The sequence below is a fragment of the Typopeltis vanoorti genome, chromosome 5 (assembly GCF_054136105.1).
Source record: "Typopeltis vanoorti isolate ZY-2024b chromosome 5, IOZ_Tvanoo_1.0, whole genome shotgun sequence".
NCBI classification, from domain to species: Eukaryota; Metazoa; Arthropoda; class Arachnida; order Uropygi; family Thelyphonidae; genus Typopeltis; species Typopeltis vanoorti.
This window is the reverse complement of record NC_143553.1, coordinates 125,293,073-125,308,999: the sequence shown is the minus strand read 5'-3', so window position 1 is coordinate 125,308,999 and position 15,927 is coordinate 125,293,073. Positions and strand designations below refer to the sequence as shown.

The window sequence follows — 15,927 nt, the reverse complement described above, 5'->3', positions numbered from 1 at the left end:
CTTCCTTACTAGGCTGGTCACCTTAGTTGCCTGATTCCTGTACTATTAATGAACTTGCTGGTTGCCTTTCAACTTATATACCCTCCACAACATTTCTTTTTTCAGCACCTCATACTTAATGATACTACTCATCCAGCTAATAATCTCCTATCAATGGATTAACTCCATTGACCTTAAGTATACGATTTGATTTGCTCTTCTAGATGTGTATTTCCCACACACTACTAACATCCTTCTCCTGCAGGTTTCTATGCCATGGCATGGTTTCAAGCATCTTCATAAGCTTGTCATAATTACCTGTCTTGTAGTCCCCATATATTCCTTCTTGACAGAATATACATGATATGTCAATTTCCCAAGTCAAGACTGCATGGTCAACTTTTCCCCATTCGGAGGCAATGTGACCTTGGTTACAGATAGCTCTTTGCACCCCAAGTCCCATCACATGCTGCCTCAAGTAATTATCTCTCAGTAGGTCTCTAAATTCCATTTCCTTTCTACTATGAGATCTTTCTTTCTTCCTTCTAATATATACTGTATATCTTCATAATCAAAATCCCTCAAAATAATTACTTGCACTCAGTGTACTAATCTGCTGATGCATGGCTTCCAGATCATCCATGGCCTATCCCAACTGTATATTTTGTCTTATTGGCTCCGATCTCACACCAGACTGCTTCATATGAACAGCTCCCCCGCCCCCCAAATGTCTCCTATTCTTTTCAGCTGCAATTCATCTGCTATCATCAGTAGCAGTATCACTCCCCTATCTTATCGTCTCTATCCTCTCTGAAAATACTAAACCCATCACATTCTATCCCTGTAACTACATCATCTGCTGTTAGCTAAGTCTCACTAATGCATGTAACTTTTGGCAAATTTGCACTAACCAATGCTAAAAACTCTTCAATCTTGTTCTTGATACAGCTGATAACAGTATATAAAAACTAGCATCCCTTTAGGCCCTCAACCATTTTTACTTCCTGGATTGACTAACCTATTCAATATTTTTGCTCGAGAGACTACATTCTGCATTTGATGGTCATTCTCACATTCACCTTGTCTCATGGATGCCTTCATGCACACTCATCTACATCCACCCTAATTAAGTTTTCCTGACTCTGTGCTTCAGCATGCTCAGTGAATAAAGTTTTCTCTAGACACCTAACACCAAAACCATTTTAGTGCAGTCCATCAGCATTATACAAATCCTTCTTTCCATCAAACTCAGACCATAGGTCCACAAATACTATATCATTCCCTCTGCACAACTTGTGTATTGATTCATTTGCTATCAATGCCTTCCTCCTCAGTTTGTCTCTATCATATTGTGGCAGGAGACTTACAATTTTCACCTTCTCGCTTTTCATTTTCGCTTTGTCCAACAATTACTTTCATATCCTCCCTCATAGAATACATCCCCCCCCCACTCAGATCATTAGTGCCAACCAAGACATTTAGTTCTTTTACCTTGCCTTTCTGCATCTGGATAGCATCACTAATATCATCAATTTTGCACCAGGGAAACAAGATTTTGTTATACTTTCATTAAATACTCCTCTGATGGCCCATAGATCTGAAGAGATCTATGGGAGACTGACAGCTGTCACCTCAGAAACCCAGTAAGCAAGAAAATAATGAAGATAGGTGGATTTCTTTAGAAAGTCTGGAAATTTTAGAGATTAGAATGTGTAACAGTATCTTTGCATAGGAACTTTTATGAAAAAGTGAATACTGGGATTGGCAGAATAGTATAAGTGGGCAGTGCTGGAAAAAAGTTAAGTCATTTTCTGAAGAAAAAAGAAAATATTAATACGTGTTGTACTGCGACATTTTGAGAAATTCTGTTGAGGAAAACTTTCTAAAGGACATAACATAAGTGATAAGAAGGAATAACCCTTTAGGAAATTATTTCCTCAATCTTTCTTCATTATCAGCATTCTAGAGACCAGAAACTACCATAGTCAATCATCTCTGGAACTTTCAAATATCTCTTCATATTTTTAAAAGCATGGTAATATATATGAGGTCCTCTGTAGCTCATCTGGTATAGAACGTCCTTTGGTTGGAAGAACCTGGGTTTGAATCTTGTCTAGAATGCAAAGAACTGTCATCAGGACTTTTCAACTGAAGGTGACTTAGCTAGTCTTATATAGAAGTATCGGGGTCTTTCATCTCACAAAACAGGCAAATCAACTAGAAGAATATATGCAATTTAGCCATAGCACAATACAGATAGGATTAACTGTCATATCATAATCAGTGTCAATTTTCTAAGAAGCCAAGTTATTTGGCCATTGAGCCTAAATGGATGGTAGGGGACAGTGAGAGAACAAGAGAAAGACCATCCCTGGAAGATGTATAAGGAGGGTTTGAGCAATGGAGTGAGGAGCAGTTTTTTTTAAGGAGAGTGGCAGGTAATTAGAATGAATTGCCTGAGAGTGTGAAAACCATGAATAGATTTAAGGCCACAATTAACTATGTTTGATCATGAGTTGTACCTTCCACATTGAGTCAATGAGACTCCATGTAAGTCTGATGATAAAAATAATAATAAACCTTTTTCAGACTACACAAATTCTGTATTTATGGGTAACGGAAGATGCATTCATTTAGTAAATTCTAAATAAGTACATTTTTACTATGGAGATGAAATATGCATGAATTAAAGGATACTCTGCATTAATAATTATATTGGTCTTGTTAATGCTCAACATTGTAGATATAGGAGACCTTGTATATTTCTTTTCATTTAATATCTCTTCTGAAAACTCCTCTTTTGTTATTAGGGCTTCACAACAGTGTTCCTCCAACTTCTCATATTCATTTTCAAGTTCTGTTAGAAGTTTATTTATTAATTATTTTTATTATTTTTCTGTTATAATGAAATACAGAACCTGGAGACTATTTTATTTTGGAGATTTTTCACTGCCCATACTGTTAGAGCCACAATGGAAACTCCTAAGGCACATTTTTGGCAAGCAAATAATTTTGCAAAGATCTGCAATTAACTAGCCATCATATTCTTCATATCTGACAGCTCCCGACGTCTTCCTATGGCGTTATCTGAAGAAAAAGGTGTATGTAAACAGTCCCAGAAACCAACAGCTAAAGGAGAAGTCAGGTGATGTGGTTTTTCATAACTAATAAAAAAAAATCACCAGGTTCTGTATTTCATTATAACAAAAAAAAAAAAAAAAAAAAAAAAAAAAAAAAAAAAAAGAATAAAATAATTAATAAATAAAAAGCTATTAAATGTTTAAAGTCCTTTGTGACTTATGGGAAGATATGGATGTTTATATGGAGATGCTGAATAAGAGAAAGAAGTGAGTATGGGTATACAGGAAGTGTAATATGTTGATGAACCACAAGAGGGAACATGACATCATAACTGAAACTGTTGTTGAGAAAGATTGTGTGAATGTTAAGAAAGTATGTGAAACTGATGGCAAAGAAAAGGGTGTGATTAATAATAAACTGTGCAATAATGATAGTGAAAAATAGAGTGCAATTAAGATAGCGAGAATGAATGATTGGAAAAATGATGCAAGATTTAAAAGCTGAGTTGGCAAGAGATGAAGTGGATGCAAAGTGAAATGTCGATATGTATGGAAGAGTGAAAAAGACAGAAATGAATGATGTTTATATGAAAGATTCAAGCGTGACACTGTATTGGGATTTGATTATGAGAGGTGCGGTGAACAAGAAGATGCACAAGGCTTGTTTTCTGGGAGGTGAAATGACTAGCGTGATTGAGGATCAGATGTGAGGAGTAAACAAGCCAGAGTTGGTAGTGGTAGTCAGAACAAATGACTTGGCTGAACAAGGAATGGATATCAAGAGATTGAGGAGAAGGATTAAAAAAACAGTACGATAGGAAAAGTAGTCAAGTAGATTGCCCAGGTATGAGGTAGAGAGCAAGGATTATGAATGATACTTCAGCAGAAATGTGTGAAGAGAAAGGAGTGCAGTTTATGAATATTTGGAATGAGTTTAAAGGACAAATTAAACTGTATAAGAGTGATGAGCTGCATTTGAATGGTTTTGATAAGAGTCATTTGGAGAGACTGCTGCTGGAAGGGAGAGAAATGAGTGCAGAAAATGAATCTGTGCTTATGAATGAAGAAGTGGGAAGCAGGAATGCAGAGAATGAGAGAAAACAAGCAAGACAGACAGGGAAATGGAAGGGGTCTCAGGGCAGAAAGATGTCTCATGCTATAACACAGCATGAGAAAGGCCAATGCTTAAGTGGGTTTAAAGAAGGTTCTGGGATGGATAAGGAGAAAAAGGAATGGCTCAAGGAAGTCATGGAAACGTGACATCTAATAAGTGATATCAGCAAAACAAATGAGCTATCATATTCTAGCAAACATTAGAATGTCAGAAACAAGGGAATTGAAATGGTTGCATTGATTTGGTTAATTCATCCAAAACTTGTTGGAATAACTGAAACATGAGAATGACATCCTGATATGAATAAAGATAGAAGGATATGATGTTTTTCGTGGATAGAAAAGTTAAGAAGGGTGGTGAAGTGTTGATGATAGAAAAGAAATTACACCCATGCAAGGTAGAGATGCAAGGGAGAAATAGTAACAGCAGTGGATTTGAGGAAACACAGTCTGAGATAGATGCGAACAGAATGAAATATTTCATCAGATGTTGCTACAGACTTGGTAATGTGGAGGGTAGCAACCATGAAATGTATAAGCAAATTAGCCAAGTAAATAGAAAAAGGGTAATCATTACAGATGATTTTAATTATGGCAATATAGACCAGGATGATGAGAGAGCAAATGGAAGTAAAGAAAAGGAACTTCAAGTTTCTGAGGGACAACTCTCTCTGAAGCACACTAGTGTATGCTTTGGAGATCTGTTTCAGGGCCATTGCTGGCCGTAAAACAGACCTTGGTTATTAGGGCCAATATCATTAACATTGAGGAAGAAGATATGAAAGAGAATATTCAGTTGTTAGTAGTTGATGCAAAGTTGGAAAGAACATGACTAAAGCAGATATTTGGCTATACAACATGACTTGAATACATGGTAAATAGGCATGGAAGTGGAGAAGTCAGTGTAATTTTGCAAAATGCAGGGTTTTAAAACAAAGATGGGATGTAGAGTTTACACTTCGCAGGATATATTGTTGGTGGGTAGAGGAAATAAAGAGATGATGGGGTGATGATGGATAAGAATTTTATTAGAAGACACACTGCCAAAATTTTGAGGACAACAGAATAAATTCTGGCAATGATGTGGAGAATACTGACTTGTAGAAGGAGATTCTGGTTGAATTATAAAAGGCGTTGATTAGACCGCATATGGAGCACCGTGCACAGATTTAATCACCTGTTTTTCAAAAAGATGAAAGATATTGGAGAGTCCAGACGTCATTAAGATAGTTTCTGGTCTCTGGAATGTTTAGTATGAAGAAAAGTTGAGAAGATGCAATTTACAGTCTAGTGGATAAGAAGAATGATGATAAAACATAAGTTGTTAAAGAGCTGTTATAGGATTAATGTTGAAGAGATTTTTCATAAAATGGTAGGAAATAAAGGGGGGAGGGATAGAACAAGAGATCTTCTCCAGAGGCTGCATAAGGAGGTTGTGAGCGAAGGAGTGAGAAGCAGGATTTTTGCATGAACAGTAGTGAAGGATTGGAATGAAATGCCTAAGAGCATAGTGTCTGTAGAGAATTTGAAAGTATATAAGGCATGGTATGATGAGCTGCATGTAGGACACACAAAGTTTTTCACTTAGTTATAAATTAAACTAAAGATTATATTAGTGTTAAATCTTTTTTTATTCAAGTGTAAGCAAACAAAGTTTGCACATGAAGTATCTTCACAATTGGGCTACTTGTATATAGAGGATAATAACTTCTCATTAATTGCCTTTACATTAACATAATGCAAAGCACATCCCTTCAGTGCATACAATGTTATGCATTATGGGAAAGGCTACTACCCTCCTGGGTCTACCTCCCACTGGTGAGACCTCAATAAATGTCGAAACAAGTCTGGGTAGTGCCCCCCTCTTTCCATAATGCATAGCATTATACACCCAAAAGGATGTATGCCTTGCATTATGGGATACTAAGTCAATTATGAAGCTAATAGCCTCTATATGAAAGTATCCTAGTCGTAAAAATACTTGACATGCAAACTTTGTTTGCTTATATTTGGATAAATAAACAAGAATGTGATTTTTTTGCATCTATAATAAATGACAGTGACCTCCCACAATGAGTCCTTGACTTGATATTGGTCTTGGAATAATAATAATGTTTTATATGACATGTGTTCTTTGATCCAAACAGTGTAGCTATGTTTATAGCACAGGGAATCATCCAATGTGATACAATAAAATAGTCCATTTCATCAGACTTCATATGTCATTAGTACTAAATTTGAAACAAGGTTATATAATTTTTCTAAACACTTAATGTACACATACCAGCCATGCAATTAGAAATCTTTATGCAGAGGTATATAACTGTCACTTGCACAGCCTATATATGTATTTTAATGATTTTTATTTTTATGTTGAGCCCATACACGAGAGGTTGGTTAATCAACCTATAGTATGTTAGTAACATATATAAGTAGTGGGGTTGGGAAAGAAGAAACTTGTTTACATTTGATTTAAAATCGTGTATGCTGTATTCCGTGGGAAACGCATCATGGGGAAGACTGTTCCACAATACAGCAGTAACAGGAATGAAGGAGGAGGAAAAGGAACTTGTTCTGTGGGTTTCGAGGTGTACTATAAAGGGATGTTGGGCAGCAGTTGCACATGTTCCAGCAGACTTAGTACTGTGGAAATTACTGATGCTATTTCAAATGAACATTTGCCATGGAAATTATTATTATTACCCCATTTATTATTATTAAACACACTCAAACTCCTTGCAGACACCACACTCTCAGGCAAGGCATCCCAATCATTTACAACTCTGCACGAAAAAAACCTGCCTCTCACTTCCCTACTCACACCCTCTTTATACAGTTTCCAGGGATGACCTCTGGTTCTTCCCCGATCTCCCACTATTTTCTGTAGAACTTCTCCAGCATTGGTCCTATAACAACCCCTTACCAACTTATAGGTCTCTATCATGTCACTCCTCTTCCTTCTGTCCACCAGACTCTACAAATTACATCTTCTCAATCTTTCCTCATACTAGACATTCCAGAGGTCAGAAACTACCTTAGTCAGTTGCCTTTGAACCCTTTCCAACATCTCTCCTCATCCTTCTGAAAACCAGGTGACCAAATCTGTGCACAATAGTCCATGTGTTGCCTAATCAAAGCCTTATACAACGGAACAAGAATCTCCTTACTTCTACACATTATTGTCCTCTGCATCATTCCCAGAAGCCTTTGTGTTCCCCTAAATTTCAGATCCTTATCCACTATCACCCCCAGATCTCTTATTTCCTCCACCTCCAACAATATATCCTCACCAAGCATAAATTCTGCATCCCATCTGGATGGTTTATCCTCTCCCCATTCAACTAATGCCAGGGTTCCACAAGGTTCTGTTCTCTTGCCAGCCCTCTTCCTTCTATATATCAATGACCTACTTTTTTTTTTTTGTTTGTTTGCCAAATTTTAAAACCATACATTTTGTAACATTGAACTCGCATCCCCATTTCTGTGCTCAATCACTCAATTTATTCAAGTCTTCTTGTAAATATGTATATAATATACATAATGCAGAAACCAAATGTCTGTGCAAAAGTGAGAAAAGTGAGTTGATAAGAGATGGGTTATTAATCAATCTAATTGCTCTCCTCTGTGCTGAGTCTAGCATTTTGAGGGAGCTCTTAGGGTTCCACTCCAAATGCGAGGGCAGTATTCAATAGCTGGGTGGACTTGTGATTTGCATAAGGTTAACAGCTATTCAGAGGTGAAGTAACATCTTGAGGGAAAGAGAAATCCTAGTTTTTAAGAAGCTGAGGATACAATGGTTGTGATGTGTTTATGCTAGGAGAGGTCTGAGATGTCATGGTGATTTCAAAAAGAGAAATTTCATCTTGTCTGAAAATTTGAGTGTTGTCAAATATAATACTGGGAGAAAATGTTTTTTTTTCTTGTTTTTTTTAAAAGAAATAAGACAGAACTGGGTTTTACTTGCATCGAAATTAACAAGGTTATCTGAACCACATTGGAGATCAGAATTGAGGGCAGTGGTGGTTGATATTAGTTGTTTAGAGTAAGATTTACAAAATGAAATGGAGGAGTGCAATGTGCTATCATCTGCAAAACTATGCATTAGGTTGGAGGTCAACTGAAGTAGGTCATTGATATATAGAAGGAAGAGGGTTGGTGAGAGAACAGAACCTTGTAGAACCCTGGCATTAGTTGAATAAGGAGAGGATAAACCATCCACTGTCATACATGTTGTGCCTCCAGACAGAAAGCTGACGATCCAACTGCAGAAGTCCTGAGATAGACCAAATGATGGGAGTTTGCTTAATAAGCCTTTGTGTCAGACCAAGTCAAAAGCTTGGGAAATATCAAGTGCAACCACTTGAGATTCACCAAACCTCTTCGTGGCATTTGTCCAGAGATGGTGATATATATGAGTAGATTTCCTGTTGATCAGCAGCAACAGAATCCATACTGGTGGTCGTTTATTAGCTGGGTGGCTTTGAGATAGAGTTGCACCTGGGAATTGATGGTTCTCTATTACTTTAGAAGAGGACTGAGATGAGTGAGATAGGGTGGTATTTTGACGGCAGTGATTTGTCACCCTTTGGGGGGGGGGTTGAATATCGGCCAATTTCCAGGTTGTGAGGATAAATACTAGTGGAGTAAGAGAGTATATACAGGTGATACAGGATAGAAGTCAGTTCTGGCACAAATCTTCAGGACACAATTGGAGGAATGCCATCAGGGCCAGGAGACTTTGGTGTCTAATCTGGACAATATTTTTCTGATCTCTTTCCGGCAAAATAACATAGGGACATTGTATATTGGGCATCTGAAATGGTTGGGGGGGGGGGGGGGATTTACCATTGTTAGTTATGCATACATTGGAGACAAACTATGAAGTCAGGAGATTGGCTTTTTCTGTGCGTGATGATGCAATAGAGCCATCTGGGTAGTAATAGTGTTAGGCAAAAGTCACGACCAACTGCTTTGGCAAGAGACCAAAAGGCTTGGCTGCCATTTGCAAGTTTCCTGCTTTTTTGCTCTTTCAAATTCTGTTTTGGAAGCATTGATAGTTTTCTTGCAGCTATTTTGGGCTGGAGTATAAGCATTAAAGGAGGATGAAGTTCTTGATGTGAGTCATTTGTGGTATGCTTGATTTTTATTTGTACAACTTTAGCACATCTTTTGGAGAACCAGGGTTTAGTTATAGGGACAGCAATTCAGAATAGTGTGGGGAATGCATGTTTTCATGCTAGTAAGGATTACTTTGTGATACATTCGGTGCATATATTTGGGTTGGAAGGGTGGAAACAATAGTCCAACCATGCAAATGAGGCACAGAAGTCATGGAGGCTGTTCTCACTTGGCACTGTTATAATGCCACACTACTCTTGTATGGGAATGGCTGGGCTGTGTAAGTGTTGTTGCATAGGGGATGAGATGAGCACTAGATTGTGGTCAGAATAACCTGGGGGGGGGCACTACATTCATTGTGTATTTGGAAGGATCATTGGTGAGGAAGAGATCTAGGGTGTTTGTGTAGTAGTTTGGGTTATCTGGCATTCTGGCTGGCAAAATATGCAAAATATTTGGTCACATGCATCACCACATGTTCTAGGCAACTATTTAAGAATGCTGCTGGTCAGTAATAGTCAATAATGTTGATAACAATGGGAAAAACAAAGGATCTTTCACAGTTTGATAAAGGAATTATTGTGGGTGCCCATCTGGCTGGAGCCATGATGTTGAAAACAGCAGAGCTGACTGGTTTTTCAAATGGTGAGATATCCTGGGTGTTTAATAAGTGGAAAAATAACCAACAAATTGCACCTCTTGGATATATTGCTTGCCTAAAAGATGTAACTGTGGTTCTGAGATAGTCTGTCAGGAACGAGATAATTGCACCTGAGAAGGTTGCATGAACAAACAGAACTTCCTCTATTGACCCAAGCATTTAATGAAGGCTGTTTGTGACCCCATATTTCACCAAACTATGCACAGAGAATTGAACAAGATTGGTACTGACAGTCACATGCTTATACAGAAACTGAGTGAGAACTGGATAGTTCATCTAGAGTATTGTCTAGAACACCGTGACTAAACGCTGGAAGAAAGTATTGGTCCAACGAGTCATGGTACACCTTTAAGATGTAGAAAGTTTTTTTTTAACTTGGGTATACTATGTTAAAGATACCAAGCAATTTTATAAGCTAGGTTTTAATCCTCTTTCCCAAGTAAGCAAACAGACAAGTAAGTCAAGTTTGCGCCTGAACAAAGTTCAAGTCTGAGGCAACTCGTGGTAAAGGTGGAGTAAGCTCTGATCACTTTCCTTAGTATTTCCCCCTAATGCAAAGCACATCCCCTTACAGAGATGTATGATGCTATGCATTAAAGATAAAGGACACTACCCAGACCTGTTTTGAACTTTATTGAGGTCTCGTCAGTGGGAGCCAGACCCAAAAAAAGCTCTGCATTACTTCAACCTTGGCATATTTTTGGGGTCTGGCTTTTTTTATTCAGCAAGTGAGAGTTGTTTCATGTAGACCAATGCTACTGTACATTGTGCAAGAATTGTTCAACAGTGGTTCAGCAAACATGACGGTAACTTCCACCATCTTCCCTGGCCAACACACAGCCTGGATCTGAATCCCACTAAGAATGATGCCATGTTAGAAAAACAGATCAGGGAACAAAGTCCACTTCCATCAAATCTGAGTAAGTTAAAAGACTGTTCTGGCAAATGTCTGGTATGTTGTAGACATAGATGCAATCCAACACCATGTGGAAGCATGCTAAGTCTATAAAGTTCATTAAATCAGTCCTAGATTCAAACAGGGCTGATGAAAGATTCTCCCCTATAAAAATTCCATTTTTATTAAAAAAAAATGTTTTGAAAAAATTCCTTCCTGGATAGATGGAACTTACTGAAAATGTAGTATTTAAGATTACAGTTACAATTCCACTTAGTAATTCTCCTTCCCCCCCCCCACTCTCAAGTGGACCATTTTATTAACAAAATTTGCAAGACACTTATAATACATGTCAAAAAAAATAGCTCTATGTTTGACAGCTGGGATCATGAACTATATAAGTATACAAGAATGCTATTATAAAATGAGTTTTTGTAATTGTCTGCAATCATCTCCTTGCCTGTTACTAACATACAATTTTTTCACAAGCTGTGATTTGCTTTATACATAAGTAGTCATTTACATGTGTAACAGCAATTAATGCAGCAATCCAAAACGAATTATTACTGCAACTTATACGCATCTATTCTCATTTCACTGACCTGGTTGACGTGAAGGAAATGTGCAAAAGTCTTAGACTTCTTAATAAACTAAAATGAGGCACATGGTATATTAGTTTGTGAGAGCTAGAAGTCCTTCGTAGATTGCTAAGTCAACAACATAACACTACAAAACTGTTTTCATGTCTGTGTAAGTAGATCAGGAGAGTATATAATCAACATTATATATAGTGGAAAAGGTCTAGAAGAATCAACATGAACCAGTGTTTCAAAAATATCCAGCATGAAAGATTTAATTTTCCCCAAAACAATTACAATCATTTATTACCTCCATTTTATATAAAACTGGGCTTCATGATGATGTTTCTCTAAGCCTTATAGAAAGAGCATCAAGCTTCCTTGTATAATGAGACCTGTGGAGTATCTATAAGTATAGAATCACATGTATAACAGTAGAATTTTAAAAAACTTATTATGCAGGTATTTTGTCTTATGTATCATAAGATATCATCAGCATGCAACAATAAGGAATTTGAATAAAGAAACAGTACAGTGCCTGTATTAAATTGGAATCTCCTCTATGTATACAGTTGCATGTTCATGAGTTAAAACTATTGGGCTGAAAATAAATTAAAATATTAGTAAAAAAATAAAATACAAGAGATTAAAAATTTATTTCATACAGTTGAGGATAACAATTTCCCACACTTCTGGGTTCATGTTTATACTGATCCTGACAAGTGTTTTCAATTCCATATTGTGCCAGGCCAGATTTGTAAGGTCTGATAAGCCTGATATGGTCTTGATGTTCAGAGATATATTTATTAACAGATCTTCCTGTTTGTCCATAGTAAGATAAGTTATATGATGATGCTACCTGGTGTATACAAAGTACCAAAGGAATGGTGCCCTCCCACAATGAATCCTTGGATTCCTTGAAGGTGTCATGTAATAATAATAATGATTGCTTTACTATTCCAAAAGTGTGAAAAATTGTTAATCTCAACTGTATTAAATAGCTTTGCAATCTCTTATATTTTATTTTTAACTAATCTATTTTAATTTATTTTCAGCCTAATAGTTTTAACCCATGAACACACTACCGTACACATAGAGGGATTCCAATTTATAATTGTCAGATTTTAGAGAAAGACAAAGTATACTAGAATACTAATTCTAGTATACATTGTCTTTCTCTAAAATCTGACAGTTAGGGATTACCAATGTATAAGTTTATCTACAAGGATTCCAATTTAACGCACGAGCTCCAGTGTTTATTCAAATTCCTTGTTGTTCATTGTTTGCATTCATGTCTTACAATGTGCCATGTGAAATATCTGCATAATAAATTTAATTTTTACTCTGGTATACATGTGATATTATAGTTAAGCAACATTAAGTAAGACAAATTATGTAAATATTTGTGTACATGTAGTCAACAAATGGCATAATATATACTAATATTAGTATTATGGGCAGGCTAAAGGTTAGATGACCTACAAATCCTGATCATGTATCTCCACTGTATCGATTATGTATAACTGTTCAAAATAATATTAAAATAGTCCTTATATTTAATAGAAAAATATTTATATTAAAGTTTAAATATAACTTAATACAGCAAAATACTTATAAATAGTGCTTTAAGTGCAAGAAAAGAATGGTTCATTTTCAGTGGATATAACCTAACTCTCAATCATATATAGAAAGTTTCCCGGATACAGGGTGTTCGGGATAAATTTGACATATTTATAATTAATTATATTTTTCCGTAAGTTACATGTATTAACACACACTTCTCTTCATTTAAAAGTTTGGACCCTTCTTCATTCATATACAAGATGTCAGAAAGGATGGATAGCTGGAACCCACCTGAATCATGGAAGAGAATAACTTGTATCATGATGATTCGTGCCCGCCATCAAAATAAGGATATTACGACTGCTGCCCAATGCTCCCTGAATACAGTAAAAACAATCAGGCATGAACTAGAGACTTGCAATGGTGACTACGAGGATGTAGCAAGAAGAAAGATCCCTAGCAGACGATCTGATTGCGTTCGTACAGCAGAATTCCTCGCAAATCTGCAGGAACAGGTGTTGAAGAACCCTGGTATTGGAATTCGGGCTTTGTTCGTGGAGTTGCTAACTGTAGTCAAGCCCTGGATAACAAGGGTAGCCAATGGTAGGCCGTATGTATGGCAGCAGGATTCGGCCCCTTGCCACACCTCTGGGAAAAGTCAAAAATGGTTGTCTGAAAATTTCTACGACTTCACCAGTCCAAATGTTTGGCCTCCAAACTCCCCAGACCTTAACCCCATGGATTATTTTGTATGGGGCGCAGTTGAAAAAGACACCAATCGCACTTCCAGTAATACAAAAGCCCAGTTAATGGATAAAATTAAAACAGTTTTTGCGGCCCTTCCCAGGGAGACTGTAGCATCAGCTTGTTCGAGGTTCCGAAGCAGAATTGAAGCTGTGATCGATGCTAATGGTGGTTATTTTGAGTAAATCTTGTTGATAGTATTGTAATTAACTCTGCCTGTAATGTTTTTTTGTCAATTCATTAAATTTAATAGATACAAAGAAGATTTTCTTTTTCCTTACGAAACTGTCAAATTTATCCCGAACACCCTGTATATAGTAGCAAAGGGTTTTTAAAGGCTTCGAAGAAATTAGATATATTCCATCCCGCCTCATCACAAGCACTATTTTTAGCATCCAATGATAATTTAAACTTACCAGATGGCTTGTCATGATTTGCTGAAGAGTTGTTCCATTCTCCTTCCATAGTGAAAGTAGAATATACTGCTATCTGCATATATAACCAAATATTAAATATTAATATTTTTGTCATACCTGTTAAAGTTATTTTATCCCAAAATAAACTTCAGAAATTCATGCTATTTAATCAACCTCACTTCTAATTTGCAGTTCATCATATTAATATCATTTAACACGAATAATGTCATCTCATTTCATAAAAAAAACTGTACAATCAATGTTTCATTTTACCATATCAGGCCGCTTTTGTGGACTCCAAATTACATTATATATATATATATATATAAACACACACATAGAACGTAATTAACAACAAAATGTTTCCATATTAACATAGTATTCAAACATGGTTAATATGGAAGTAACATCTGATCTTCCTGATAAACTTAATTCAATCTAAAAGAAGAACCGTATAGCTTGACTAACCTGCGAAAATGAACATATAAAACTCTAATAGATAATTACGACCGCCTTCTCTTCCAGCTCAGATTTTTCTTCGAGTGGTTTAAACAGCATGTCTGACAGGTTTTACACGCATTAAAATTCTGTTAAATGCTTTTTCCTCCTTGCTAGCTGTTTAAAACACATACAAAAGGCACGCCCGGTATACAATTAGATAATTCAGCCTTCGGTTGCCTGCAATAACCTTGGAACGCTAAACGCGTTTCAAACAACCACAATCGAACAACAAAAGAAAATTTCAACGTGAACAGTTAACGAAGAGTTATTCTTACCCTCTATAACATCGTTTGATAAGCAGCAACCAGAAACAAATCATGTTTTTACTAAAAATCTACTAGTTACTCACAAGCGATTACACACTTTGCTGTACGTTTATAAACAAAAACACCGCAACACTGCTATGAATAAAGCATCTAAAGATCGCATCATTACAAAAATTTATTACATCATTACATCTCTTCTAAGAAGTATAACACTCTCTTTGAATAAATGAATGAAAAATCTACATGCTATATATCAATTGACGACCAGAGGGCAGTCAATAATCTGTATTGATTGATAGGGACATATTTTCTAAACCACTGCAGGAATGTCGCTTTAATAAATTCGTTGTCATTACTAAATTGTATGTTTTACAACTATGTATTCTGCGAAACGAAACCACAAAGTTGTAATAAAGGAATAAGTCAGCACATAGGTTTCCCACGATGAGTCTTTTGACTCCATGGAGGCCTGAATAATAATAATTTACTTTGTGCATTCACAAAATGATTATATCTGTTTAAGTTTTTCTTAAAATCCTAAAAACGACTATCCATTCCTGAGATATAAGTATAAACCTGAACTTTTATGACTGGTAAAAATTGTCCACAATGAATGTGTGAAATGCCAGACCACAGAGGCATCTTGATATGTATGCGTACGCTTCTACCTGAGGTAGCCGACTGCAATCAAGGCACACAGCCGAGTAAAGCAAATTTTAATTAGTAGGGACGATTTCTAATGACTGAATCAACATAATTTATTTCTCATCCAATCACCGAGTTTGATGTCTCAAAATAATGTACACATATTTCCATTTAAAAAAAAAAAAAAAAATTGTAATTAAAAAAATCGTCACTGTGAGTCGCTGTGCCCGGATGACTACATAGCAGAAGCCTATTGTAGAGCGTACCGTTGTGATTTGCCTTGCACTTTATTTACTACCAATTTAGTTTAAAACTGCCTACAGTGCAGTACATATTTATGTCTTTACAAATGTTCGGAAACAGTGGCG

At 36.4% G+C, this 15,927-nt stretch overlaps 1 protein-coding gene across 1 annotated transcript in view; it reads right to left on the bottom strand.

The window, feature by feature from the left end:
• LOC150106790 (adipose-secreted signaling protein) overlaps positions 1-15,635 on the bottom strand; it is a 114,300-nt gene extending 98,665 nt beyond the window's left edge. Inside the window, exons 1-2 of the mRNA XM_090393317.1 lie at positions 14,616-15,635; positions 14,148-14,220 (exon numbers count right to left, since the gene is read on the bottom strand). Of these exons, the coding sequence (XP_090249443.1) occupies positions 14,148-14,196 (49 nt within the window). The 5' untranslated portion in view covers positions 14,197-14,220; positions 14,616-15,635. The remainder of the gene's footprint in view (positions 1-14,147; positions 14,221-14,615) is intronic.
• Positions 15,636-15,927: the final 292 nt, after the last annotated feature.